The sequence below is a fragment of the Salvia splendens genome, chromosome 5 (assembly GCF_004379255.2).
Source record: "Salvia splendens isolate huo1 chromosome 5, SspV2, whole genome shotgun sequence".
Lineage (NCBI taxonomy): Eukaryota > Viridiplantae > Streptophyta > Magnoliopsida > Lamiales > Lamiaceae > Salvia > Salvia splendens.
Window position 1 is genome coordinate 4,492,426 of NC_056036.1, and position 27,449 is coordinate 4,519,874.

Below are 27,449 nucleotides of genomic sequence, written 5' to 3' on the forward strand. Positions count from 1 at the left end.
CATTAAGGTCGATTTTCCATAGAAATTATACCAATCAGTAGAGAAATGGACATCTCAGAATCTATATACCAAGCCCCATCAGTTGAGCACAAGCGAAAGATAGGTCCAACTCCAACGACCTCTATCGTTCCTCTTTAGCTAGGGCTACGTAGTTGATGGGATTTACGCCGCCCACCTTAACACAGTCTCGCCTGCCATTCCCGCCAGAGACTCCAAAACGAGCAGGAGTCCCTTTTGGGCGTGGAAGCCATTGTATTAGTGTTTGTGCTCTGACCCAAAGCCTTTTTGGGCTTTGAACCAAATAGGGCTTCTTGTTCTGTAGCTATTTGATTTTGTAGAGACATTTGAATGACCAATTCTCAAGTACTACAAGGTAATGGAAAAACATACCCGAGATCTTCTTCTTTTGCTTCAATGTCCGTAATAAAGGAGCCTTTTACACACAAATAAGGAAAAAGTGACCCAGGTTTAATACAACACTAATTAAAATACACACGGTTGCCTTACCTTATTGTACAAGAAGGCCATTCCTCTCTCTAGTTCCCAGGCCTTCACTTTTGAGGTTAAACTTTCCACAACAACTGCAATGGTGTTTTACAAGGAGTTTAGGGCATCAATAACCCCGTCCCCATTTCTGGCCCCAAGTCCCCTCCACGTCATCATTCCTCTACAGTTGCGGCCCAGGCCCCAACTGCTGTAACCCTGGAGGTTGCGGCCCGGGCCGCAACTAATAAATGACACTATTCACAACTCCAACCTATTTTCAACGTAAAATAAAATACGTTGAGCAATTATAACACGAGCAATTCATTTTTAATACAAAAATAATAAATTATAAACTAAAAAATATACAAAAAATTAGAGTAACAAAAAAAATGCAAAAAAAAAATAAAAAAAAATTAAAATTCTGCAATACACGTTGCCCTTCTCCATCTCCTTCTTCCTCTTCCTTCTTCTTCCCCCTCTCCCCCTTCTTCTTCTTCTTAAAAATGCAAAAAATAAAAAAAAATTAAAATTGATGAAAAAAACGTCGCCCCTCTCCATCTCCTTCTTCTTCCTCTTCCTCTTCCTCCTTCTTCCCCCTCTCCCTCTTCTTCTTCTTCTTAAAAATGCAAAAAAAAAAAAATTTAAAATCGATGAACAATAGCGGCCCGTCACCGTGCAACCCCGTCCCGGGCCGGGACGCGGGACGCGGGACGCTCCCCAGGCCGGTCACGCGTCACCGGGACGGGCCTGAGCCGTGCCGCCCTTCCGTGTAATGCATGGGACGGGCCGGGACTCGCGAGATGCGGCCCGGCCCCTTGCGTTACGCATGCTCTTAGATTCTAGTTGATATGCATGAGCATTGCTCAGTCAAAAGCAACTCACTCCCTTACAAATTAAATCCTACAGTATAATTTAATTCTAAATAAATTATTATATAATATTATATTTAATTCATAAAATTAAATCCTACAGTATAAATAAATAATTATATAATAATAAATTATAATAGTATGTATTTCAACTAAAATAATTTCATAATTTAATTTTAAATGTATAATCATATAATAATAAATTATGGGAACCGAACAATACATAAACTTCCTCCTTCCGCAAATAGGAGTCTCGTTTTTCCATTTTAGTCCGTCCGCAAATAAAAATCCCGGTTCATTTTTACTATAAATGGTAATAGGATTTCACATTTCACTAACTTATTTAATTCATATGGAGTATTATATTTAAAATTAATATATACAATTTCACTAACTTTTTGCCATCCACTTTTATTTATATTTTTTTAAATTAGTGTCGTCAAGAAATGGAAGTCCTAACAACGGACAAATGGAGTAACTACAAATATAGTTGTACTTTATCTAATTTTATACTAGTATGAAAAATATAATTGACTCGTCGATCTAAATCTAACTCGCCATGCTCCACCTAATCACAATCTCCGATTCTTGTTGATCATTTTATATCATGATAACCGGCATATTTAATACCAATTTAATTAATATTCAATTCAATTTAATTTATATTAGAAGACCCAAACCCAACATCCATATTTGATTTTGCTTCTTTCTTTTACCCAACTACTTTAGTTTTAGTTCAGCAAAAACCAAAAACGTGGGCATTTATATGACAGTTTCCAACTACCCTTCAACACCTGCTCACATAGTCACATATTTCCACTATATTACAAATCCACCGCCGCTTCATCATTTCCCCCAACCTCAACAATGGCGCCTCTCGCTCTCCTCCTCCTCTCCCTCCCCTTCTTCTTCCTCCTCCACACCCTCTACTACCGCCTCCGCTTCCGCCTCCCCCCGGGCCCCCGCCCCTGGCCGATCGTCGGCAACCTCTACGACGTCAAGCCACTCCAGTTCCGCTGCTTCGCCGATTGGGCGCAGTCCTACGGCCCCATCATATCCGTCTGGTTCGGCTCCACTCTCAACATCGTCGTTTCCAGCACCGAGCTCGCCAAGGAGGTTCTCAAGGAGAAGGATCAGCAGTTGGCCGACCGCTACCGCAGCCGCACCGCCACAAGGCTCACCAAGTACGGCCAGGACCTCATTTGGGCGGACTATGGCCCTCACTACGTCAAGGTGCGCAAGGTCTGCACCGTCGCGCTCTTCTCCGCTAAGAGCCTTGAGTCGCTGCGGCCGATTCGTGAGGATGAGGTCTCCGCCATGGTTGAGTCTATCTACAATGATTGCACCGCCCCTGGTATGTCTCAGCTCGACTTTGTAAACCTAGATCCTTCGATTTTCATTGTTTTGGGATTGGTGATCCAGATTTAGTTAGTGTTCTGTTCTAAGTCAACAATTTTGACTATGCTGAATCAATTAATTGTGAATACCTGATTAGGATCTGGATTGGATTGATATGAAGTTAATCGCTAAATTCGCTCTAGATTTACCATCACAGTTCATTGATTATGCTGAACCGTTAATTGTATGCTGATCTAAGTAGTTGCTTTCTGGTGTTTGAATCTTCGACGACCATAGTCTCTTGGTTAGATAGAAGCTGTATGATTTAGATCACATTTTGCAGAAATTAAAGGAGAACTTCGCGTTTTACTTTTGATTGTTTTAGCAGCAGCATACCTTAGTCTCAGATTATGGATCCATCGGCAAGTATATGATGAGCGATACATTTAATATTGATCCTAACAACATTGATGAACGCATTGATTTCTTCAACTTTTGAGTGTTTTCTCTAGTGCTTAATGTTAAGTGCAATTTGTGCAGGAAACTCAGCTAAGAGCCTGCTGCTAAGAAAATATCTAGGAGCAGTTTCATTCAACAACATTACCAGAATTGCATTCGGGAAGAGATATGTGGATACCGAAGGGAGAATACACAAGCAAGGAGAGGAGATGAGGTCCATTGCTGACAACAGGTTGAGGCTCGGTGCCTCCCGCCCCATTGCTGAGCACGTTCCATGGCTCCGGTGGTTGTTCCCTCTGAATGAAGAGGACTTTGCAAAACACGCAGCGCGCAGGGATCGCCTCACACGAGAAATCATGGAAGACCACAACGTTGCTCGCCAGAAAACTGGAGGAGCCAAGCAGCACTTTTGTGATGCATTGTTGACACTCAAGGAGAAACATGACCTAACCGATGACACCATCATTGGCCTTCTCTGGGTATGTTCGTATTCATCCTCGTACTCAAAACGTCCCGATGCACGATATATTTTTACACAGTGATCATAGTTAAGTATATAAGGAATGTGCCTGTGTGGGTGCTGAACCTTTATACTTATTGCTCTGTTTTGATAAACTTACAGGACATGATCCATGCTGGAATGGACACCACTGCGATATCCGTGGAATGGGCCATGGCAGAGTTGATCAAAAACCCAAGGGTCCTACAGAAGGTTCAAGAGGAGCTCGACCGCGTCATTGGAACTGAACGTGTGATGACAGAATTGGACTTCGCGAACCTTCCCTACCTACGGTGTGTGGCCAAGGAATCACTCCGATTACACCCTCCAACCCCACTCATGCTTCCTCACCGTGCCAGCACCAACGTCAAGGTCGGAGGTTACGACATCCCCAAGGGCTCAACCGTGCACGTCAACGTGTGGGCAGTTGCACGTGACCCTGAGGTGTGGAAGAACCCCTTGGAGTTTCGCCCCGAGAGGTTCCTTGAGGATGACGTTGACATAAAAGGACACGATTTTAGGCTTCTGCCCTTTGGTGCTGGAAGGAGAATATGCCCGGGCGCGCAACTGGGGCTCGATATGGTGACGGGAATGCTAGGCCGCCTTCTGCACCACTTCACTTGGGCTCCTCCGAGAGGAGTGAACCCAGAAGACATCAACATTGCAGAGAGACCTGGCGTGGTCACCTTCATGGGCACTCCGTTGGAGGCTACTGCTACTCCGAGGTTGCCGGCGAACTTGTACCAACGCGTGGCAGTGGACTTTTGATTTTGGAATGGAGAATGAAGGTTTAGCTTATGTTACAAGTGTCGATTAAATTTTGTTATATTTCATATTGAATTTTAGCTCTAAAGCAATTATTAATGGCAAACCATGTGTTTTGGTTGGATGTGTGTTGTGTGAGGGAAGTTTGTTTATTCATCTCAACTCGGAAATATAGATTTGTAGGTTCAAAGAGGTCTCTCTCTGCCACTTCTTATAAACTTATGACTATATTTGTCTTTTGTTGGAATTTACAATATTTTTGTAGTTTCTCATTATTTGCTAAACTTAATACTTTCTCTATCTCACTCTCCTTAGTGTTTCTTTCCTTTGCATTTTCATTAAAATAGAAATTCGAGTAACACGTTAAATGGAGTTCACATAGTTTACAATTGCTGTCCTAGCTATTTAGTATTTTCAAATTATATATGCACACCATCAGTAGGACAGGTTTTACTAGTTTTCCCATCTTAATGTAGGGCTTGAGTTGGTGATTTTTATGTTAAAGTGTTTACGTGTGCTTATAGTTTGACCACATAATTTTTTATGAGCATCAGAATATTTATTAACAATATATAGAATTATAGTGTGCATTTGCAAATTTTGGGTTACAAGTTACAACCGATATAGCGCAATGTACCATCGCCATTATATTCTCTTTTATTTTCATTTGGTAAGATTTGTGTCTTAGATTTATTTTTATTTTAAAAATTTATATTTAATAATATACTTTTCCTCTCAATATATTTGACTTCTGAATATACTGTTAATTTCGTAAATTATTGTCCTACTAAAAATATTTAATTGCCTGTTCACATAGAAGTACTTGTATATATTTGGATTAAAATATTTAGTCACCCAACATTGTTATTTTCGTAAATTGTTGTCTATCCTCATTTAGATTTATTGTGTATATATTTTGGTTAAAATAGTTAAGGCGATATCATGTAAATATTGCATAGTTCCATATGTAAATAAAAAAACAAATAAAGTGATATACAAATAACTTTTGTATGAATATTGCATACTTTTCAATGTTCAACATGTAAATAAAAAAAACATAAAAGATAAAGTGTGTATTATTAAGTAATAATATACACTAAATCCAGATTCAACAGTGTACTATCAAATTAAATCAAAAGTCATAACACTAAAAAAACAGAAAATCATAGCTTAAGCTCCAAATCAAGTCCTTCTGCAGCTTCATGTTGATCGCCACCGCCACCGCCACCAACTCTCAATCCAAGCCATTGATGACCGTTGTCAGTTGCCACATCCTTAATAGCGGCAGAATTATGACTTCCTCCTAAACTCAGAAATCCTCCATCCCTCAATCTCAACCGTTGATTAGGGTTTCCTCTTAAATTCAGAGATCCATCAACCTTCATTGATGGTGAGGGCCTTACCAAGTAAGCCCTAGACATCTTTTCCTGGGCGAGACGTCGCGCCATTGCTTGATGGTAGTGGGAGTAGGGTTTATGAATCATCGATTTTGCCCTAATGAAGTCCCCAATCGATCTATTGAAGTTAGGGTATGCTAAGTAGGGTAAGTATGGGTGTAGCCGCGTGGGACCCGCCACGGCCGCGTCCACCATTTTGTGGCGGTGCTTGACCGCCGCCCTCTCTACCTTGTGGGCGTTTTGGTGGCCTCCCAATGCCTGGGAGGTAGAAAACTCCCTCGTGCAGAATTTGCAGGAGAGAGTTTTTTTGGCCAACGGCTCTAGGTCGTTGGATTGATCTCTAGGACTCATCGCCTCGCCCTGATCACTGGCTAGCTTGAGATCTAGCGAGACACAAGAATTGTCAGTCTCGTATCTTGTGCATTCTACCTCTGAAGTAGGCCTTTCCGGCCCTTCATGTTTCAGATCTAGAAACACACGAGTCGTGAGAGCCTCGTGTCCTGTTCCTTCTTCTTCTTCGGTCAAATAACTTCTAGTAGAAGATTCGACCGAGGTGACCGAGCCATCCGAGTGGCATGGCTCGATGCTGAGGGCTTGCAATACATCATATGGCTTGATGTCGAGGGATTCCATCGGTGAAAAATATGAGCAAAGTAGTTTCAAAGGTAGAGAGTATTGTGTTTGGTTTGTAATTTCAAAGTATGTTATATATATATAGTGGTCACCGACGTCGTAATTATGGACAGGATCACAACTTCCCATATTATTACACGACAACGGATTTGTAAAATTAAGGTTATTTGAAAGGAAAGTTTTAAGTTGGACAGGAAGGATTTTTAAAAGGAAAGTTTTTAATTAACAAACTAAATAGCTGCAGTTTTTCATATATAATTATATTCTCATTTTAATTAATGATTTCATATACTTTATATGTACGCAGATTCAATTTCCTTCTTTATAATAGTATAGTACGTACTACTACTTACTTAATATCTTTATTTAATTTTCTCAACTCCATGGAAACAACTGCTCTTTTCTTTTTTTTACGAAGAATATCCTTATTCGTTTATTTTAGTTTATTCTTGGCGGAGATTTTGAACTAATTTGAAATCGATGTTTAAAAAACTATGCTGTCGAAATGATGTATTGAACAAAAGATCAATATCTTACATAATAATAGACATATAAATTAAACATATTATACCTTATCTCATAGTATATTCTAACATATTATACCTTATCTCATAAGTGGTGTTCGGTTTCCAAGATTGTATCTTGGGATTAAGTATGTAATGTGTTTGGTTCAAGAGATAACTCAATTATATATTATATCTTAGTAGTATTATTTATCTAGGAAACCGAACACCGCCATAGTATATTATAATATAATATGCTACTATAAGATAAGGTATAATATGTTTAATTTATATGTCTATTAATATGTAAGATATTATTACTTTGTTTGGTTATACTACTAGATTATTTGCTAATGTATGGTAGTTTAATGTATTAATATTTACAGTAATTTGTTCAATTAATTTATATTATTTTTTAGAATACATAATTTAAAACATGGTTAAATTATGGTATTTTAATACTTTAATTTATTAATATTTCAATAAAGGGTACTTCCTCCGTCCCATAATAGATGACATACTTGGGGAATGACACAGAAATTTAGGAGATGTTTTGTGTGTTAGGTGTAGAGATAAAATAGTACTAGATATTTTTATTAATGTGAAAGGGATCTTTTTCCAAAAAAGGAATGTGACATTTTTTATGGGACTACATTAAAAAGAAAGTGTGACATTTATTATGGGGCGGATGAAGTAAATATTTAGATTTATATCACATGGGTTGTGATCTGTTGCTAACTTTTCTTAAATTGTTAACTTACTAACTCATCAACGTAGTGTATTAAAAATGTCAACACGATGATACTGAAATGTTAACATAAACTTACGTTGATATTTTAATACATTGTGTTGACATTAATATTTAAATGTCATTGAATATGTGTTGATATTTTAATGTGATCGTATTGACATTTTTAATACACTATATTGATGAGTTAGCAAGTTACAAATTTAAGAAAAGTTAGCATTATAACGCACCCCATCACATGGTAACAAAGTCTAAGAATTATAATTAATTAATTAGAGTTCAATCCCGGAGAATTACAGTTCGATTTCGGAGAATTATAGTTTGAGAAATTCAACTGACTGCCACAATATCCAAGGAAGGTAGACACACAAACGACTCAATCTTGACCTTAGTATCAATAAATAACAATATCGAACGTTTGACAATTGGGAATGAGTACAATTAAAATCCCTTAAAGGGTATATATTGGAGGACAAATATGGTGCCAGTATCCGCGATTATTCCTGCTTGAATAACATATAGTACTTCCTATGTCCCATAAGAATATGCACTTTGTGTTGGCCACAAGTTTTAATGTACAATTAATAAAATAAGAGAGAAGTAGAAAGAAAATATAATTAAAGTATCATTAGTAGAGAATGAGTCTCACCCCATTAGAGAATTTATTTTCCAAAATTAGAAAGTGCATATTCTTGTGGGACAAAGAGAGAATTTAAGTTGTTGTAGTTCATTAAATGTTTCTGTCCGTCACTAAAAATTTCTAGTGACTACCTTTTTAATTACGGTTATATTGACACTAATCGGTCACTAACCTTGTTTAGTGACGGGAAAAATCCGTTCTAAATGGCGAGTTTTTTTTTTTGCAGTGTATCAAACCGTGATTGACGAATGTTGCTTTTAAGACTACGCCAACACCTAAGAAAAAATCGAATTATTTGAATTCTGGAAGAAGTATGGAAGCAAGACTGAAACTTAAAGGAATTGACACTTTAAATTGACGAAAGAACTTTGATTAAGACATGGGCGACAAGTTGAAAAGTAAAAAACTTTAATTTTTCTCATAAACTTCATTTGGACTTTGTATCGCACCCTTTGTGGCCCAAATCTGCTATTGGGTCTTGATGTTAGGATATGAGAAATGTGGGACAATTAAATTAATTAGAATGCAATGGATAAACACCAATTTTATCCTACTACTATGTATTAGATGCTAGATTTGGATATTCTTTATCACGTGACTAGTCAGAAATAAAAAAAATTACTGGATTCATTGAATAAGATTAGCCGATTAGGTAACACATACACACTATACTTATAAGACCTATATATACAATCTCTTAATTCTCCATATAAATATGGACCTTGATTAAAAATTTTCCTTTCCTGAATATGACACTATTTTCCAGCTGCAATTACTGTATTTTTGTTGGTTATTAATTATTATCCAGAAAGTATATTCCTTTTGCTTTTTATGATTAGCACTTGTTATGGAGGAACCAATCCGAATCGAATATTATTGTATTCAAACTTATTCAACTATTATTAAGTTAGGGCTTCGAACTTGATTTACTCAATATTTCAAAGCTCACGAGCTTCTTCAAATTTAGTAGAATTCAAACAAACCTTTTAAGTTTAATTTAAGTTTTAAAATGTTTACTATATTGTTCTAGAAGTGGGCTAGTTTTACTATTACAAAAAAGGTTAGTTAGACACTTAGTCAGAGACTTACAGATATGTAATTATATTGAGACGTGATCAATTGCTAACTCATCCCTTAATTGCTAATTATAACTAATTTAAGACCATATAATTTTAGAGATCTAATGATCTATAAATTGCCATGTGTATTTTGTTTTTTTATTTTTATTTTAATATAAAAAAGATAATAATTAATAACTATTAATTTAATATTTTAAAACACAATGTCAATATAGTGTATTAAAATATATTAACACGAAGACTTGACAATGTCAACACAATTTCATATTGACATTATACAAACATTGTATTGACATATTATGTAAGATGTATTCATATAAAGCTTTTTACGAAATTTATAAATATTTACGAAAATTTTATCAAATTTTGACATCGAAACATATGTATGTAGGATCTCGTTGGATACCTTATAAAATTATCTTTACTTTGATATATGTTGTGCGAAAAAAATAATTTAAATCGAAATAGTTATATGCATTTAAAGTTTTGAGATATTTTTTAAAAATTAGTTATAACTAATTTATTGTTAATTGATATTAATATTAAGACATTTTTGTGCATGGTATACTCAGGGCTAAATGATCTTGAATCTTGATTTGAACATCTAATGTCTATCATTTAATTGTAGTTAGCAATATTACACACCCCGTATTACTAATATATAGTCGTATAGAAACAGTAGTTTCTATCCACTTTGAAAACTAAAAGAGAAAATACATTCACACAAACTAAAACATAGAAATTATAGCCACAATATGACTATTCACATAATTAATATCCTTAATGAATATATAATCAAATAAAGTGGAAATTAAAATTAATTAAACCAAATGATCATCTATCCCTAATCTTGTCTCCCTCACTCGGAACTATCAAATCAATTATTTTATATTCTTGAATTAATTCTTTAAGAAGTCAAATACCGTGCAACATGTTAATAAGTCTTAGTTTGTTTACATGCTTCACAATCGAAAAATGTAGCTCATGCATTTATTAGTACATATATTTCTCTCTGTATTTTGAAAAAGGATATCATGATTAATTGGCTTGGAGAGGATGAGCCTTCACAAAATTAGAAAGACTTTTACTCCCAACATTAGAAAATTCTATTTTTATTTTTATTTTGCTTTAACTATCCAAAAAGTGGAGTATATCCTATATAGTAAATATATTATATATGTACTTTAATTTATGAAGATATTAAGAAGGAAATGTATATATGGATGATGCATCCATTCTTTCGAATATTTGAACCTTTAAGATTAATGATGATTTTGAATAATATATTTCAAAATTAGAAATAATTGCGTGTAAATATCCGGATTTAATAACTTGTCAGCTTATGAGGGATTGCACATTTTTTTGCAGCCACAAAAATATATTAATATAAGATTCTTCTGATTTTGTACATGGCAATTAAAAACTTGTTTTGATTGTAGTATAAAACTTAAAAAATAGTATGAATTGAACATAGACAATATATTGGTCGATAAATACATGAACTTCAATTAAAACGAAGATGTTTTGATTAGATCAAACTAGATTAATTAGTTCATTTTAGTTTAGTATATTGTTCAAACATAGCTTGTACTCTTACTTATTATATCAACTTCTCTCTTATATTGTGCCTATTTTCCACTATTGCATTTTTGGAAAATTTTCACGAATTTGAAATTTCAAAGTTTGATATCTCCTCGAGGAATTAACCCATATTAATGTTATATGGAGAAAGATAATTTTCATAAATAACAATCAAAGAGGTTTTGCAATCTAATTAAGATAAAAAATATTAAGTGAAATTGTACAAAATCTGGATAAATATAAAAGGATTCAACCGTGTGAGTATCAAAGCCTAAACTTGCATGTTTAAGTAGGTAGCTATCATAATTAAATTTTCAATTTCAAAACTTAGTCGTAATGTCTACTTATTGCTTTGTTAATTAAGAAGTTAGCAAATAACAAAGTTTTATTTTATTTTCCAAATTCGTCAAAAGGTAACGCCGCGCTTTGAAGGTAGACTGGGATATTTTTTTCATAATCATAGGATCCATACATAATTAATTTCTCTAATCATCCAAACAAACACTATATATAACTCCTCTTGAATCAAACTTTCAAACACCAAACAAAAGAATATTGATTCACTATGGCATCCCTCGAGCCATGTCACTCGGAGGCCTCCAATATTTCCGTGACATCGAAAAATAATCACACGATCAAGGAAGAAGAGGACGAGGAGGATGAATCCGGCACGAAACACGAGACCATGTCGCGTGTCGTGCTAGATCTCCGACCGGCCAACAACGAGGTGAGGGATAAAGGAAACCCTAAAAATTCGAAGCTCCACGAGCTTAATCTTTTCAACCCTAGCGACGACCCTAAACCATCAAGGTCGAAAACTTTCACCTGCAGTTTTTGCTGGAGGGAGTTTTCGACTTCTCAAGCACTAGGAGGCCACCAAAACGCGCACAAACAAGAGAGGGCACTGGCCAAACACCGCCACAACATGGTTGATTTGGGCCCCGACGCTCACCCGCCAATGCAAGGCTACTCCTACTACCCCTTGTCAACAACACACATGCCTATCTTTAGGTCACATGGGTTTAGGGCACAATCTAATATGATTCACCCTAAACCCTACCCCTACCATCACGCGCCGCCGCTGTTGCCGTCGCAGTACGCCTACTCTGTACCTCGGGAGAAGATGCCCCGGCCCTACCTAATTGACCCATCACCATCAACACCAGATTATGCTTTGAAGTTGGAAAATTTTCCGTCACGTGATTATAAGTTTAATTTTGGAGTTATTAACCCTAATTCTTCTACTAGGACCAATGAGGGTGATGATAATAGGCTCAGATTGGGAAATGTTGATGATGGGAAGGATGATTTAGGACTTGATTTGGATCTTAAGCTTTAATTAGTTCCATTTCTGAATCTTTTATTTCGATCTGATTTGTTAAGTACTCTATTAGTTATAATTCCATGATTTAAGTGTCAATGGTTGGTATATGTCTATGCACTTTTAATTTCATCTTCTTCTACTTAATTTTACTATTGTAATTCCATAAATAAATTGAAGGAGATGAGTTATAGCTGTTATGCCGTATGATTAGAATATGATTTTAGTGTACATAGTTTTGAAATTCGAACATGTATTAATTACTTTGCATATTCGAATATATCGTTATTAATGGACATGATCAAGTTTTTATTGCTTATATATTTTGTCACCAATGAAAATCTCTTCGCAGTCGGAAATAATTAAATTTGGATAATAGCTTAAATACGGACGCAAATTCAATGTAGCAAATTGATTGGCCCTAAAAAAAGTATATTAAGGTTTGAATTCATAAGTATTGATTTTGAACTTAATTAGGCATATCATATGCATGTTTACGTTTTTAAAATATTAAGAATGTGGTAGCACAAATTTATCATTAAAAGGGATAAGAAAATATGGAAAACATTTATCACATTTTACTTTTCCCCATATCTTTTTTTATCTCAGTTTGTATTAGGTGGAAAAGATAGAAAAAAAAAGAGAAAAATGGATTGAAGTCAAAATAAGGAAAAATGGATTGTCCGAATGAACCAAAATTACCTATAGTAGATGGGAAGTTAATGAAAATATGTATATTCACGATTAAATATCCACTTTTAAGCTGAAATACGTGGAAATATAATACTTTCACTAATGTACATGATTCTAAAGTATATCGGTTGTCTTGAAAAAAAATCTTGTGTCGATTATCTCTTGCAATCATTGATTTTTTAGGATCAAGCCAAACATTTTATTACTAATTATAATTCATATATTTGAAATATTGTATGTAATTAATGTTGTGAATTTTGAAATAGAAGTAGTAGCTATTTCATAAAGAAATACTCCTCTTCCAACCAGTTTTATTAATTTAGCCCAACTTTTAAATTAATTAAAGCCCAAAGATTTATTAATTTGGCCCAAAATTAACAGCCCTCTCTCTCTCTCTCTCTCTCTCTCTCTCTAAACTATCCTCTCTCTATTTCGGCGACTGTCTCCTCCGGCGAATGTCATCGCCGTCCGTCTTCTCCCACACTGCCGAACAGCAGCTTCGCGTCTTCTTCGCCCATTCCCCTTCGCTCATAAATTCCGCTCTCAAACTCTTTTCCCTGAATTTCATTGAAATCAGAAAATACAACCCCTAAATCCTCTCCATCCTCCAGCGAGCAGCGTGTCCTCACCATCTTTCTACCATGCACATGTGTGAGGAAACTCAAGGGCTACACTGTTCTTTATAAGTGAGGTTGGTATTGATAGCATTTGCACTCCTTTCCCTTGATGTTCTCTTATAAAAATGCCAATAATGAATGGTGTGATATAATTTCTGATTTACTGCAGATAATATATGTTTTGATGTGTTGAATGAATGCATGTGCCAATGTGTGGAATCATGACATGATTGTTCAACTGAATTGCGTATTGAGTTTTCAGTTTTTTTTTTTGCTTAGACTCTCTGAGTCCAGTATTTAGTTTATGCAATTCATTTCATATTGAAGGAAGCTTGACTAGGATTATAGTTTTGCATGCTGTTCATTTTCTTTTGGCAATTTGATTTTCTAGGTTGGCTTTGGTATTGTTTAAAATACTACTACTGTTATTAGTGCTTTATTGCAGATTCTAGACCTCCTTGTGTGCGAAATTGGAACTGGAAAGAAGTGGTTTTTATTTTGAATGAAGTGGATGGGTGCAATTTTGCAAGACAAAGATGCGGAGGAATGGACTTACAGAGGAGAAGGAGCTCTGAATCTAGTTCTTGCTTATTGTGGAAGCTCTCCTCATTTTGTACAATTTTCTCTCTCTTACAACTATGCTAGATCTTCTGAAGTTGATTGCTAGAGTTGACATTTTTTTTTCTTTTTGGAAACTAGAAAATTGTAGGTGAATAATATAAGGACAATTGCTTATTTTTTGCTGTTATCTTGTTTATCTGAGATTCAACTTATTGATATTAAAACTCATCTCCTGGTGTGATTTTGGTGTTTTTTATTTTAAACCTTTTAAACTAGCTGAGGAGGGAAATGGAATAAACTCAATTTTGCACCCTTGTAAGTAGATTTTATTTGTGCAAAGAATTAAGATCTTCTAGGTTTACTATTTAAAAAAATGATAAAGTCACTATTGATGCCTTCCTAGCTTTTACATTTCTTGAAAGTTGGTCCTCAACTTAGACTTGCTGTAAGTTACCTTCATAAATATTATGGTGGATCATCATTAATTGTAATGGATGAAATAACTAATGCATACACATTCATGTTTGGAGTGATCGAAGTATTGATATTGGACTTATGTGCATGAAGAGGCAACGGCTTATTTTATGAATCAAAAGGGTAAATCTCTTGTTTGATGAAAGTAGAAGACCTTAAAAGAATAATCTTATGAAGGGGATACACAATTCTATCACTTAAGATATAAAGAGAGACTTTTAATACATCCATAGATGGTACCATGGCACTAGTATATGCTACATTTTGTAAAAATGTCTAAATGCGTTCACTTTTCTCTCATGCATCTAGGTTGGAAAAGTTTTAAGGATACAAAAAGTTCGAAATGATAGACCTGAATGTGAGAATGGTCATTCAGCTCTAGTCAACCATGAATCCCTCTTGTGGGGAAAATTTGAAGGCATAGTTTCAGCACCTACAAGGGAAGTTGCAGAGCACATATATGTACAGAAAGTAATGTGTCCACTCTTGGGATCAGAGCATGTTGACGCAGGGGTAAGATATTTTTCTAGAAAAGTTTGGAGCGAGCATTATCATTTTCCCCCTTTGTTTATAAGATCATGATATATGATTCTACTTACTAAGAATCCTAGTAGTGTTTTTATTAATAACATCTTCATGCATGTTATGCTTGTTCGTCCCATTGTCCAACACTTGTATGTCAGAGTACATGTACTTAGTTTACAATTCTATTTTTTTTATGTTGTAACAAAATAAATGGTTAGTTGATGTGTATTTCTTTTAGTTGGACGTTTTAAATGGATGTACACTATTAAAATGCAATATTTAGTACTTTCAACACAGCACACAATGAAGAATAGTGGGTTGGTGACTTGGCTTCACATGAAAAAGTGAAGCATTTTATTTTCATTTTAAGGACTCATATATTTGTTTCTAGTGTAACTGATACATTGGATTTATATGCAAATTGCTGCAGATCCATGTTCTTGTGTCAAGAGAATTTTTGGAGGCAGTTGACAATAAGGTTCTTTGTCAGCGTCCATCATGGCGTGTTGATGCTGCCAGAATCAATCCCCTTCATGACTCGGTTCTTCTAATTTCTGATCATTCAGTGTTTCCTCATTGTATGAGATGCATCTCAAGTTTGTTTGGATATATATTTTCCTATGGTTCTCTGATTAAAGATGAATTATTGAACATGTATTTCAGTTTATGCTTGCTTGAGCTATTCTGGAGCATATTTTCTATGTATTGTGGCAGACTGGTAGTTGCTAAAAATTTTCTTCATAATGAATTGTTATTTGGGTGTCGAGCTATGAATTTCTGATGGTAAGAGGGTAGTGGGTCAAATTAGGGCAGACATGGATAATTTGTTTGAAATGCAAAATTTTAAGTTTGACACATTAATTTTATTTGTAATTTATGCTAGCCATCATAGACTATCTATCAAGGATCACTGTTCATTAATTGATGCATAGATTAACGGTATTGTACTTTCGTGTGAGTCCCTAATTGTTGGACGAAAACATGATGAATTGATGATCATGGTTATGGTTTTTCTTTCAGTTTCAGATTCTCTCAGAGAGGATTTCTGTGTGTCTGTTGAGATAAAGGTGCTTCCCTAGTGCTTTTGTCCTACTTATATGCACTATATCTCATCTACAGATGCCCACTTCCTTAACAATTTTTATAGGAGTTCATTACGTTTTTCTCTTTTTCTCTTACTCTGCAAAACAGCCCAAAGGCGGATTTCTTCCCACTTCAGAATTTATAGCTGAGGGAAATGCAGTCAAAAAGAGAATTACTCAATTTAAGATGCATCAAGCTCTAAAATTGCATCGAGGAAAGGTAATGCCTAGATATGTAACCTGGAAATAAAATTTTATGATTGATGCTCATTGCAGCTTTTAAACTCTATAAATGACACTAGACTCTTCTAATGGACTATTTTTACTTATAGAAGTGTTTCTTCGAGCATAACTGATGGGATTCTTCATATGCAGATATCTCAAATAAGTCAATATCATCCTCTAGATTTGTTTTCTGGATCCAAGGATGGAATACAAAAAGCAATTGAAGCCCTCTTTCTAACACCGCAGAATAATTTTCGGGTTTTCTTAAATGGTTCGATTATTTTTGGAGGCATGGGTGGTACTGCAGACAGCACTAGTTCTACGGCTGCTCAATCTTTCCATGACGGACTTAAACATGTCATTTCAGCAAAAGATGGGATGCACATCAAGGGTTTTGTAGATCTGCTCACTGAAACTATTTTTAAGTCTGGCTTATTAAATCGGCTTCTTGAAGTACAGAAGCTTGATGCTATTGATATAGAAGGTGCAATTCATTCCTACTATGATATTATTTCTCAGCCTTGTGTGGTATGTCGGCAAATAGGTGGGGAAAAATTCGCAGCAAGGTATTCATCAATTCATTCAATGCTAAGGGATGATAAAGTGAGAATTGTGAGGGATTACTTGATATCAGCCACTGCAAAGGACTTAAGTATGATGATTAGTTTCAAGTCCAAAATAAATATGGATGAGGAATCTCTACATCGTGCTGTCTTTCTGGAATCAAGCAAGCAAACCTTTTATTACAAGGTGGACACCAATTGATCTTTCTGTACTTTTAGCATTATTATTTTTGGGAATCAATAGTCTTCAGTATGGAGTTTAGGAAAAGGTTTGTTTGTGATATAGAAGCATGAACTTGTTAAATTCTGGCAACAAAATTTACTAACATGATGCCTTTCATGCTATGTGATTTAGAAGCACGGACTTTGCTTCCGGATCTGGCTTTATGTATGAAGTTCCTGTTAGTCACTTGCACTTTGTGAAGTTAGTCACAGATGCATGTAAACAACATTTTGGCATTAAATCTCCATGTCCATTGTAGTATTCACTTATTAACAATTCTATCTTTTGCTACCTTGTCTGGAAATCCATGATTGTGTTAAGTTTTCAAGGAGAATTATATTGTCTTCTGGATAACTTATCTATTTGCTTTTTGCAATCTGACCACAATCTCATAGGCATCTTTCATTGACCTGGACATGAAACCATTGAAGAAAATGGAATATTACTACGAGTTGGATCAACAAATTGTCAACTACTATGTCCAAATGTTAAAAGATACAGATGTGCTTGATTGTGGTGAGACAACCCAAGAGTCACTGAATACAAGTACCGGTATTAATAATGGTGGTAAGTCCTTTCTTCTTCTTCTTTTCTAAGAAAAAACACATCTTGAGGTCCCTATACTATTAACATTTTCTTAGTAGAACAAGGACCCTAGTAAAACAGAAAAATTAGTACAAGAACTTATTAAAACAAACAGTAAAAGCACAGAGACTGAAATGTTTTGCCTTTTCTAGATTTACAAAACTCAAAATTTAAATTATGCACCCTATTTTTAACTTTTATACTGTTGCTGAACATGCTTATACTTCTCCCTCCCCCCTCTCTTATGTGCGTGCGCAACTGATTTTGGCTTGTGGATATTCATGGGTCAAATACAGCACCCCATCAATAAATAAGGTGAATTCTGCCCCATATTTGCTCCTTGACTAGAGCTCCAAATTTATGTTAGTGAAAAGAAGTCTCCAACTGAATCAGTTTCAACATTTTTAAAAAGCATCATTTCCATTTCCAAATCTCAGTGCCTCAACATTGCAAATGCCACTCTTTTGAGAGGTGACTCAGCATCACAAAACATAAGAGTAAGGTTGGTATACTGCACTTAGGTTACTCTACCTTTACACTTTGGAAAAATGTGACGGTGCATGTGCTTGAGACCAATCATCAGGTTATAAAAAACAATTTTGGGCTATATCACACTTCTGCTTTCGCTTTGCATATTTGTCATTTGCTTTCTCTTTCATCTCTGGGTGCACGTAAACATGCAGTGTATCATGGTTCTGCAGAAATGGCAAATTGATCGAGGAGCTCAGAAGAGAGATATAGATCAGCTTTCTTTTCTACGAAGAAAGGGTGTCAACTACTACTTCAGTATCTTCCAGTCAACATCAGCCATGGATTTATGCAGCTCGATTTGGACCAAGAAGTTAATTATATGGCTCGCTGGAAGATGACCACTCCTCGTGCGCTCTCTAGGCTACAAGTTAACCCCAACCAGTTTCTTCTAACTGAATCTGGAATGTAATTCGACATTTAACTCGTAGACTTCATGAAAGTTTAGTATTCTCATCAACATTAAGTGTACCAATTTTTGTTGTTGTAATTCAGTTCTAACTTCTAAGCTATACTCAATAGTTTTCATGCATAACTTAAATTGTGTAAACAGCCAGCAATCAGCATGTGGTTTGCAGCAATTCGTTATCTTCTGTTTTCTGTGTTGTTTCCTTAGTTGGCTGCTTTGTCGGAAGCATTCTCTTTTCAGGATATTTTGCAGCCTTCTTGGAATACTTTATCAATTTTGTGACCACAGCCACAAGGAAGAAATATAAGAAGTTAGTTCTTGGAATCCTTTCTAGTTGTTCCCAAAAGAATGTCAAATATTTAAGTCGATTTTTGCCTTTGTTTCATTTACTCAATAGAAGGAAGAAATATAAGAAGTTAGTTCTTGGAATCCTTTCTAGTTGTTCCCAAAAGAATGTCAAATATTTAAGTCGATTTTTGCCTTTGTTTCATTTACTCAATAGAAGGAAGAAATATAAGAAGTTAGTTCTTGGAATCCTTTCTAGTTGTTCCCAAAAGAATGTCAAATATTTAAGTCGATTTTTGCCTTTGTTTCATTTACTCAATAGAAGGAAAATAATATACACATTTGGGCATATTACATTTATTCTTTCACTTATTCTTTTTTAGCCCAAGTCAACTTCATTATTTATGCAAATCAGCCCGATTAATTATCTAAATCTGCCGTACTTTTCTCATTTTTAGATTGTCTCATTTAAAATGAAACGTTTCCTAAAATGAAAACAACTTTATTTCTACTTTCTCCACTCTCTTACTTTATTCTCTCTTCATTAACTCATAAAATAACACTACATAAAATCATATGCCGAAAAGCAAATATTTCATAGGAGTAGTATTTAATAGGACGGAGTAAGTAGTATTGATTTAGATTTTGATGTAATTCAAATAGATAAAAAATAATATAAATTAAAAATATTTTTATTTAAAAATATTTTTATTTAAAACAATTCAGTAATGTAATTCAGATAACAATTCATCATTATAATTATTTAAAACATATTTTTATTCACATCAACTTGTTTTTTTTTAATATACAAGAGGATATTAACAATCAAACACATTAGTCTATTATGTGACAACATGGGGCTTCTCTATAATTCGCATATGCTATCTGGCCATCTGCTGCAGGGGAGGCCAAGAAATCTCGCTGTCGTCTGTGTAGCCGTGTATTACAAAATCCGAGCAATTCTTCCAACAGCCATGATTATATGGGTTCCGGAAGCGCCCATCTGGCCCCCGAAGATAACCATAGCGTATTGCGTTTGACACTTCGTTTGTGGTGATATTTCGAGCAATCTACACAGAGGAAAGGTTGAGAGCCACAGAGCAAATGCAACAAATGCTGACAAATTATAAATTCATGTACTTCGGCAACAACACCTAAAGATGATTTACTTTTTTTAAGGAAGAGGATTAGATTGGATGTTTTGCAGGCAATTACAAATCTAGGTCGAACAAAATTCAACTTTTGTAGGCAACCATGCTATTAATCATACACTAAAAAGAATTCAAAGAGATATGTAATGTGGAAGAGAATTTGAAGGCTTAGTTCAAGGGGGCATCCTTCTGTTTGAGCAGATTGGTAGCAGTGTAGATGAATGAATGAATGAATAGGATAACCGTATCGGGTAAAAGAATTTTGTGATTTTTGCAATTCTTCTTGACCAATGCAAGTTATTTAGTCAAGATAGAAACGTAGAACAATCAGCCATACTGAAAAATTCAGCAAGCAATTCCTAAAAATAAAATGCATTATGATTTATGAAAATCTGAGACAATAAAAAAACCTTCACCTGGGTAGCCTGCATTGACAATAAAGTTGCTGAAGCAATAAAGATAGCAGTGTCCATAACCAGGAACGCGATTAGACCGGGATGGTTAAATACTATGAAATGGCTCCAGCTTTCACCAGTTGGCACGGGTAGTACAGATGTCCGAATTCCTATTGCAAAACATAAATTAATTTCCTGAAAGAAGCAGGATGAGAATTCTGCGATTTGTAATATGGTCAGGGTATCACCATGAAAATACTCATAGCCCAAGGTGTAAGCAAAAGATTTTGGACATTAACTTGACGAACATCTTTGTATTTGCTAAAACAAGTTCTGGAAACGAACATCAAATGGCTACAAATAAGCACTTTGACCAATGCAATAAGTGTGCATGAGGATGGAGAGTGTTGGAGGTAAGCAACCACGGAACTAGGGTTTCACAGAACTTAAGTGTTAAGCATACTTGAGGTCCAACGCAATCATGGGGCAAGTAACTCAAAGTGGCTGCTAAAACATCTGATATTCATTGAAGCTAACCTATTCAAACAAGTCCTGGGTGATCCTCCTATCATCCAGAATTGACATTTTTTAGATTTTATAAGAAAACCAAATCAAGAAAGGCTTATTCATGCTCCAATGCTGAATTCAAATTTCAAACAACAAACATCAGAACATTTTAATATCAACTCTAGCTCTACAATTCACAGTTAGAAGATATGCATTTAGTAGAACATACTCTGTAAAGCAACTGCCCCGCCAATCAATGCTGTTATAGTTCCGAAGCAGAGAAAAACAACAAAATCCCGCTTGTTCATCTGCAAATCCAAACATGAAGTGCTAAGAATGAAAACACATAGACGACAAATAATAAAGAGAAAACTAGTCAATAGAAATTCATGCATCCACAGAGGCTTGGGAATGGGGATATCTTGGTTTGAGTATATGTGTTGGCAGAAAGTCTTAATTGCTACATTGATAGAATGAAAACTAGTTAAATCAGATCCAACATCCTGTTAAATAAGTAAACTAAAACAAAACAAAGATGCTGAATAGCCCATTATTCAGAAATTTAAAATCATGTACCTTTCCCACACAATTTGAGATCCAGGGACAGTGGTGGTCAAACTGCTCCACACAGCGTCTACATATGGCACAATGCTTGGAGCGAACTGGTCTTATAATCTGGAAGGCACATGCAATCAGACATAACCCAATTATCAGAACATATAAGCCACTATTCATCAAGAGATCATTCCAAGAGATCGGCAATTAACAGTCCATTCAGATTTCAAAGTATGGTATTATAGAGGAACCTTGCAGGTAGGGCAGAGTTGAGACCAATTTCCATTCCAGTTGCTATTCAAATCAATATTCAATAAAGGATCCTGAGCGATATATAGAGTCAAATCAGCTCCAAATAAAGTAACAAACACTATGACAAGGGCGGTTTAGCTTAAAAAATCACACTGTAACCGACTTGTCAAAAGGAGATCAGTACCTCAGCATCAGAATGGTTAGCAGTTCCAATTTTTATATAACCTGGATCTTCACTGTAGTAAAATGTAAGACATCATCACTAACGTCCAATCAAAGCTTTAGCAATAGGAACAAGGTTAGATTGTTTCAACAATCAACATACAAGATGAGGATAAAAAGAAAGAATGAACTTTCCTTGTAATTTTGTTACACTAGATAAGGTCCATTTACTCTCATTCATAAATGCAATTTCCTTGTATTCTTATTTACACTAAAAAGTGTTGGGTCCAGCACTCAGAATATGCAAGGTTTCAAAGTTATAGAAAAACTTCAAGACTCAGAGTATGTACTTTTCCAAACAATACAGCTCAGAAAATATTTTTTCCCTTTGTTTGATTTGAACTCAGCCCTTATTTCCGTGTTCATAGATAATAGATATCAATTCTGTATAACAGAAACATCCCATCTTCCACTAAAATTTTGCTAAAACCCCATTTTTTTTAATCTATTCATAACACGGGTAGAAGTAACACTTCTCTTCCTTTGCAGTATAGGCTCTTCTATTCATGGCATACGAGTGTACATTGCCTCACTTCAAACAATAACATACATTTGGACTCTCCAAGATCAGTTATATTATACTATGAAAGTAGAAGCCTAACCTACTGCACCGGGCGAACATGATTAAAGAGCCAACAGCAAAAGATACACCTGTCCATCCCCAAAGTCCAACAATTGCAGTAACTTTTGTTAGATTAGGAGCTGCCACAATAAAGAATAATGATCAGCTAGGTAACTGGTACGCTAACATGGCTCTCGGAAAAATTAAAACACATGTCGGCTTACCAAAAAGGACACAGCTAATGAACAGTATCACATTAACAACCACTAATGAGAAAAGAACTGGGGCATAACCAACTGTTCCATCATGTCTAGAGCATATCCTGTGTTTCCAATCCTTGCTTCTTGCCCTCAATGCATTTGACTGCATCAGAACAAATCATTTATTGTCATCCTGATGATGGTGTGAAAAAGTTCTACAAATTACGATGAAACATCACGATGTTTTACAAAAAGAGATTGTCATTTGTTAACAGTATTTGTCGCTACTGATGAGGATACAGTTTCCTCTCCAGAGGTCTATACAAACTCACCTAACGTTCAGTTGAATATGATTATTGAAATAAAGCAAGCCAATTCATCGTTATTTACAAACCCCACCTGAACTAATTTCCAAAACTATTGTCATGCCTAGTCTAAACAGAAATATCAATAGATTGATGACTTCTTGATCTTTAAACTCAAAGATCAATATGAATATGCTTGACCAAGTCAACACAGTAGCCACTACCAGAACAGCACTCAAGCTCATTGCTCTACATGGCACAGATCTCAGAACAGCAACGATACAGAAAGTTAAACTCATTTCTAATGCTATCTCTGAAAAAGATACCATATGGCAACTCATTTTTCTCCACAAGTAATGTGATCAGAAATTACTGCAACTACAAGTACCAATGGAGTTACATACAAGGAAAAGAGCGATATGCCGATGACCTTTATCAGAAGCAAGCTCCAGGGGAGTTTTCCCCGCCTTATCTTTTACCAATAATTCCTCCTTTGAACCTGCATGTGCAAGCACACTGCAGGCCTCAACATTTCCTCTCAATGCAGCCCAGTGCAAAGGCGTACAGCCTAGACAAAAAAGTACGTAGATGGTTCAGTTGCTCAATTGACCATTTACCAATGCCACAAAACAAGGGGATTACAATTTAAAGGAGAGAAAATTAAATAGTGACTTTTTACTAATATACTATAGATCCCTTACTCACAAAACTAAATGCAAATTTTAGACACTTTACCACTGGTTGGCAATGATGGAAGACAGAAAAAGGAGAAACGAGCAATATATCTATCTGAAAATCATACATTTTACTTAATATTTTGAAATAAAACAAAGCAGAGTTTTATAAGAAAATGTATACTATATGTACATTTTCTTTACATTTTCCTCGAAAATCAAATGGAGGAAAAACTTCTTGTCTGTATGGTTTTATCATCTACTCTTTTTCTTTCTCCATAGATTAAAAAACAAGCAAGCATTTGTTCATGGTTCCCCTAATTAAATATCCAAAAAAATTACTAGACACCATTAGTTTTCCACTGAATACAACAAAGCAATAATGATTAGACACCTAAGGTCCATGAAGGATGTTTTACAACAGAACATCAATATATTTTTCATAATCAAAATGTTTTCCTATGCCTCGAAACAATTAGCTTGTACTTTCCACGAAAAAGCTCTTTGGGGCATCTACAAAATACCCTCCTTGAGTTTTCCCCCATAAAAAAAATTCCCAGCCGCTGAGACGCATAAACAAGAAAATATAAAGACAAAAGCAGCCTTCTCCCAATTCCAAGTTGCATGGAGAAAATGAATTATCTACTGTAAGTGTGTCTGGAATCCTAAAATCTTTAACTACAAGGCTAAAACAAACACATGATGGTAAAAAACAGATTGCATGTGCATATCATAAAGAATAAACAACAGAATGCATAATTGACGAAATTAACAGTGAATTTTATCCAAGGATCATTCAATTTTGTCAACTGAAATTATTAGTTATCACTATATGATATAATCTGTTTTCGTCATATGTAGCTCAGAGAACCTTAGAATACATTACATCCTACCTTCTTTATCCTGTCTTCCTTGAGAAGCATCTCTAAACAATAGCAATCTAATAGTATCGGCAAACCCTTTAACGGCAGCCCTGTTCAAAATCAAGAGAAGATAAGATCACTCTTTTACACGAAGAGGAGAGCCAATAAGCAACAAAAGTGGTTGAAAAGAGAATTTTGGGAAACAAATAATGTAACTATATAAATGACATAGGATTATTTACACACCAGTGTAATGCGCTCCTTCCATGACTGTCCGGTGCATCATAATTAGCTAGATACTTAGCTACAATGTAATTGAGGAAGGCTGTTTGGCCATACTGAGCAGCAACATGAACTGCCTGTTCTAAAATATTTATTATTAACATAAAGCAACGAACAGGAATGAACTCAATTAATAAAATGTTTCCATTTTTTAACTATACATTCTGAGAATGCAATGTAAATAGACCAAGAGAATTGCATAGAAACAGAACTTCCAAAAAAGTCACAAACTAACATTAAAACATAACTTTCGGAGAGAAAGAGAGTTGTGCAAAGCAGGTAAACAACATGAATAACCCTTTATTTATGCTCATACCTCCAGCCATAACCACAATTAAAAACTGGTCTCATCATGCATATAAGGCAAGTTTCTACTTTTGTTATACTCAATTTCATCACATGATATACTCAATTTTATCACATGATTAACATACACCGACCAAGAGAAAATCACAACTATTGACATCAATTGAAATCTCTCCTACATTTCCAGCATCATTCTACACTTCCTCTTCTAAGTTCTAACATAATAATAAGACAATACAAAACTCCAAAACCATCGATTCTCGAGCATCAGCAAAATAATTCCCCAATTTTTATTTTTACTTTAAAACAAGATTCTTGCATTACCCGATAACCATTCAAATCATCAGCCTCAACACGAGCCCCATTCTGCAACAGGACATCTGCGGCTGCTATCGATCCACGAACTGCAGCCCAATGCAATGCCGTCTGTCCCACATTATCCTTCGCATTCACATCTCCACCTCTCTGGCAAACCGAAAATTTCGCATAAATTCAACCGGAAGCAGCTCAATTTCAACCGGAAGCAGCTCAATTAGTTGAGAAAATACTTCAATAATGTATTGGCAAATGTCGGCGAAGTTGTTGAGAGCGGCCCACTGGAGAGGGTAGTAGCCGTTGCCGTCGGGATGGGAGACAGAAACGCCTTCGTTTTCGACGAAGTTCCGCAGCTTCTCGAAGTCTCCATAGGCTGCGGCCGAGTAAACGTCGACGATATGGACTTCGTTAGGGTTCCCATTGGCAGGCTTCTGTTGGCTTGAATCCGAAACAATTTCGATTTCAATTTCAGACGCCATTGGAGAATCAACGAATTCTACTTCAATTTCTGTGTTCTCTTCGCATCAAAATGAATATAAATTGTGATCGAAATTTTTTTATGGAGGTTTAGGGTTTTTTTTTATTTTTTATTTATGGAGGTTTAGGGTTTGAGGCTTGAGAGTTTAACTGCATCTGATTCTACTGTAGTTGACGAGCATCAACTACAATTATACTCCCTCCGTCCCCTAATAGGAGTCGCTCTTTGACCGGACACAAGTTTTAAGAAATGTAAAGAAAAGTTGGTTGAAAAAGTTAATGGAATGTGGGACCCACATTTTTATATTGGTTTTATAATAAAATGTGAGTGGAGTGAGTTAGTGGAATGTGGGGCCTACTACCATTTATGGTAAAAATGAAGAGTGACTCTTAATGGGGGACGGCCCAAAATGGAAATTAGCGACTCTTATTCGGGGACGGAGGGAGTATTTTTTTATCTTATTTTAACTTTTAGTAGTAAAATATCTAAAGAATATTTTTATTTTATTATAATTATTATTATTGTTATTATTTGAATAGAACCCTTAGAATTAACTACAATGAGACCTTTTTAAAATCGATCTAATGCTAGTATTTTATTATTCGAATTCGAATACTAATATTAGTATTTAACTAAAATAAATCACATCATATTGTAGTTGTGAATTTTATGCGAGTACAATAAGCAAATTGCACCAAAACATGATGCAATTAAGTATCCCACATATAAACACAAGTCTTTGGAATGTGTGGTGGTCTCCTCATTCACATGCTTCTTAAAAAATTACTTGGCCTCACACATCTCAAAATCTCCTCAGACAATGCATGCTTTAACCTTGGACATCTTATGAGATCGATGCTGGAAAATTAGATGGTACAGTAGCACCTATAAATCTGTTAATCCCTCCTCGAATATGTATTTCCATATTTTCGACATTCCTCCTTTTCATACGTGGTTCGGTTCATTCATATCCTCCCTGCTTCCAAATTAGGAGTCGATCCTTGCCCGTGCCTCTGCACCGATGATCTGCTCTTGCCCCAATGTTATAAAATATCATTTTCATTAATCGATGTGATTATATAGTGTGTGTTTAAAATGATACTAATATGATGATATTCATCTTTTGTTATCCATAATATTGTTTATAATCCGGTAAAAACAAGTCAAATTTTATAGTAGTTGAAAATTACTATACAAAATCGTTGAATCCTAAGCTTTCAACTTTTATTTCGATTCTTGAATTATGGTCTTCAATGCTTTTGCGTTTTACTCACATCCAAATAATAAGTGTTGC

At 35.3% G+C, this 27,449-nt stretch overlaps 5 protein-coding genes across 11 annotated transcripts; 3 read left to right on the plus strand and 2 right to left on the minus strand.

Annotated features, from left to right (window-relative positions):
- The first annotated feature begins 2,178 nt into the window (after positions 1-2,178).
- On the plus strand, positions 2,179-4,691 carry LOC121805425 (cytochrome P450 98A2-like). Its single transcript, XM_042205268.1, has 3 exons — positions 2,179-2,709; positions 3,234-3,631; positions 3,775-4,691. Exons 1-3 carry the CDS (start codon positions 2,223-2,225, stop codon positions 4,417-4,419), a joined length of 1,530 nt encoding a protein of 509 aa, XP_042061202.1. The 5' UTR covers positions 2,179-2,222; the 3' UTR covers positions 4,420-4,691.
- An 888-nt stretch (positions 4,692-5,579) lies between these two features.
- On the minus strand, positions 5,580-6,446 carry LOC121802950 (zinc finger protein 1-like). Its single transcript, XM_042202646.1, has one exon. The coding sequence runs from the start codon at positions 6,444-6,446 to the stop codon at positions 5,580-5,582; it is 867 nt and encodes a 288-aa protein (XP_042058580.1).
- A 5,116-nt stretch (positions 6,447-11,562) lies between these two features.
- On the plus strand, positions 11,563-12,336 carry LOC121802954 (transcriptional regulator SUPERMAN-like). Its single transcript, XM_042202651.1, has one exon. It carries the CDS (start codon positions 11,563-11,565, stop codon positions 12,334-12,336), a length of 774 nt encoding a protein of 257 aa, XP_042058585.1.
- Positions 12,337-13,390: 1,054 nt separating this feature from the next.
- LOC121802903 (inositol-pentakisphosphate 2-kinase-like) lies at positions 13,391-18,865 on the plus strand. Of its 6 annotated transcripts, none has more exons than XR_006050875.1 (10): positions 13,391-13,702; positions 14,074-14,241; positions 14,973-15,176; positions 15,619-15,766; positions 16,209-16,255; positions 16,380-16,490; positions 16,646-17,245; positions 17,677-17,848; positions 18,163-18,368; positions 18,568-18,865. XR_006050875.1 is itself a non-coding variant. In XM_042202596.1 (10 exons), exons 2-9 carry the CDS (start codon positions 14,131-14,133, stop codon positions 18,174-18,176), a joined length of 1,407 nt encoding a protein of 468 aa, XP_042058530.1. In that variant the 5' UTR covers positions 13,391-13,702; positions 14,074-14,130; the 3' UTR covers positions 18,177-18,181; positions 18,568-18,865. The 6 variants fall into 6 exon arrangements, 4 of the variants coding, with proteins under 4 accessions (XP_042058530.1, XP_042058528.1, XP_042058527.1 ...); XR_006050876.1 differs by lacking the exon at positions 18,568-18,865 and adding an exon at positions 18,550-18,566; XM_042202596.1 differs by having other exon boundaries at positions 18,163-18,181.
- A 957-nt stretch (positions 18,866-19,822) lies between these two features.
- LOC121805165 (probable protein S-acyltransferase 23) lies at positions 19,823-26,299 on the minus strand. 2 transcript variants are annotated; one of them, XM_042204952.1, is made up of 13 exons: positions 25,911-26,299; positions 25,687-25,827; positions 25,021-25,133; positions 24,805-24,884; positions 23,642-23,805; positions 22,957-23,095; positions 22,773-22,872; positions 22,133-22,184; positions 21,948-22,019; positions 21,718-21,816; positions 21,371-21,449; positions 20,656-20,804; positions 19,823-20,158 (listed from the first exon to the last, which is right to left on the minus strand). In XM_042204952.1, the coding sequence occupies exons 1-13, from the start codon at positions 26,154-26,156 to the stop codon at positions 19,970-19,972; spliced, it is 1,623 nt and encodes a 540-aa protein (XP_042060886.1). In that variant the 5' UTR covers positions 26,157-26,299; the 3' UTR covers positions 19,823-19,969. The 2 variants fall into 2 exon arrangements, with proteins under 2 accessions (XP_042060886.1, XP_042060888.1); XM_042204954.1 differs by lacking the exon at positions 19,823-20,158 and having other exon boundaries at positions 20,693-20,829.
- Between the last annotated feature and the right edge of the window lie 1,150 nt (positions 26,300-27,449).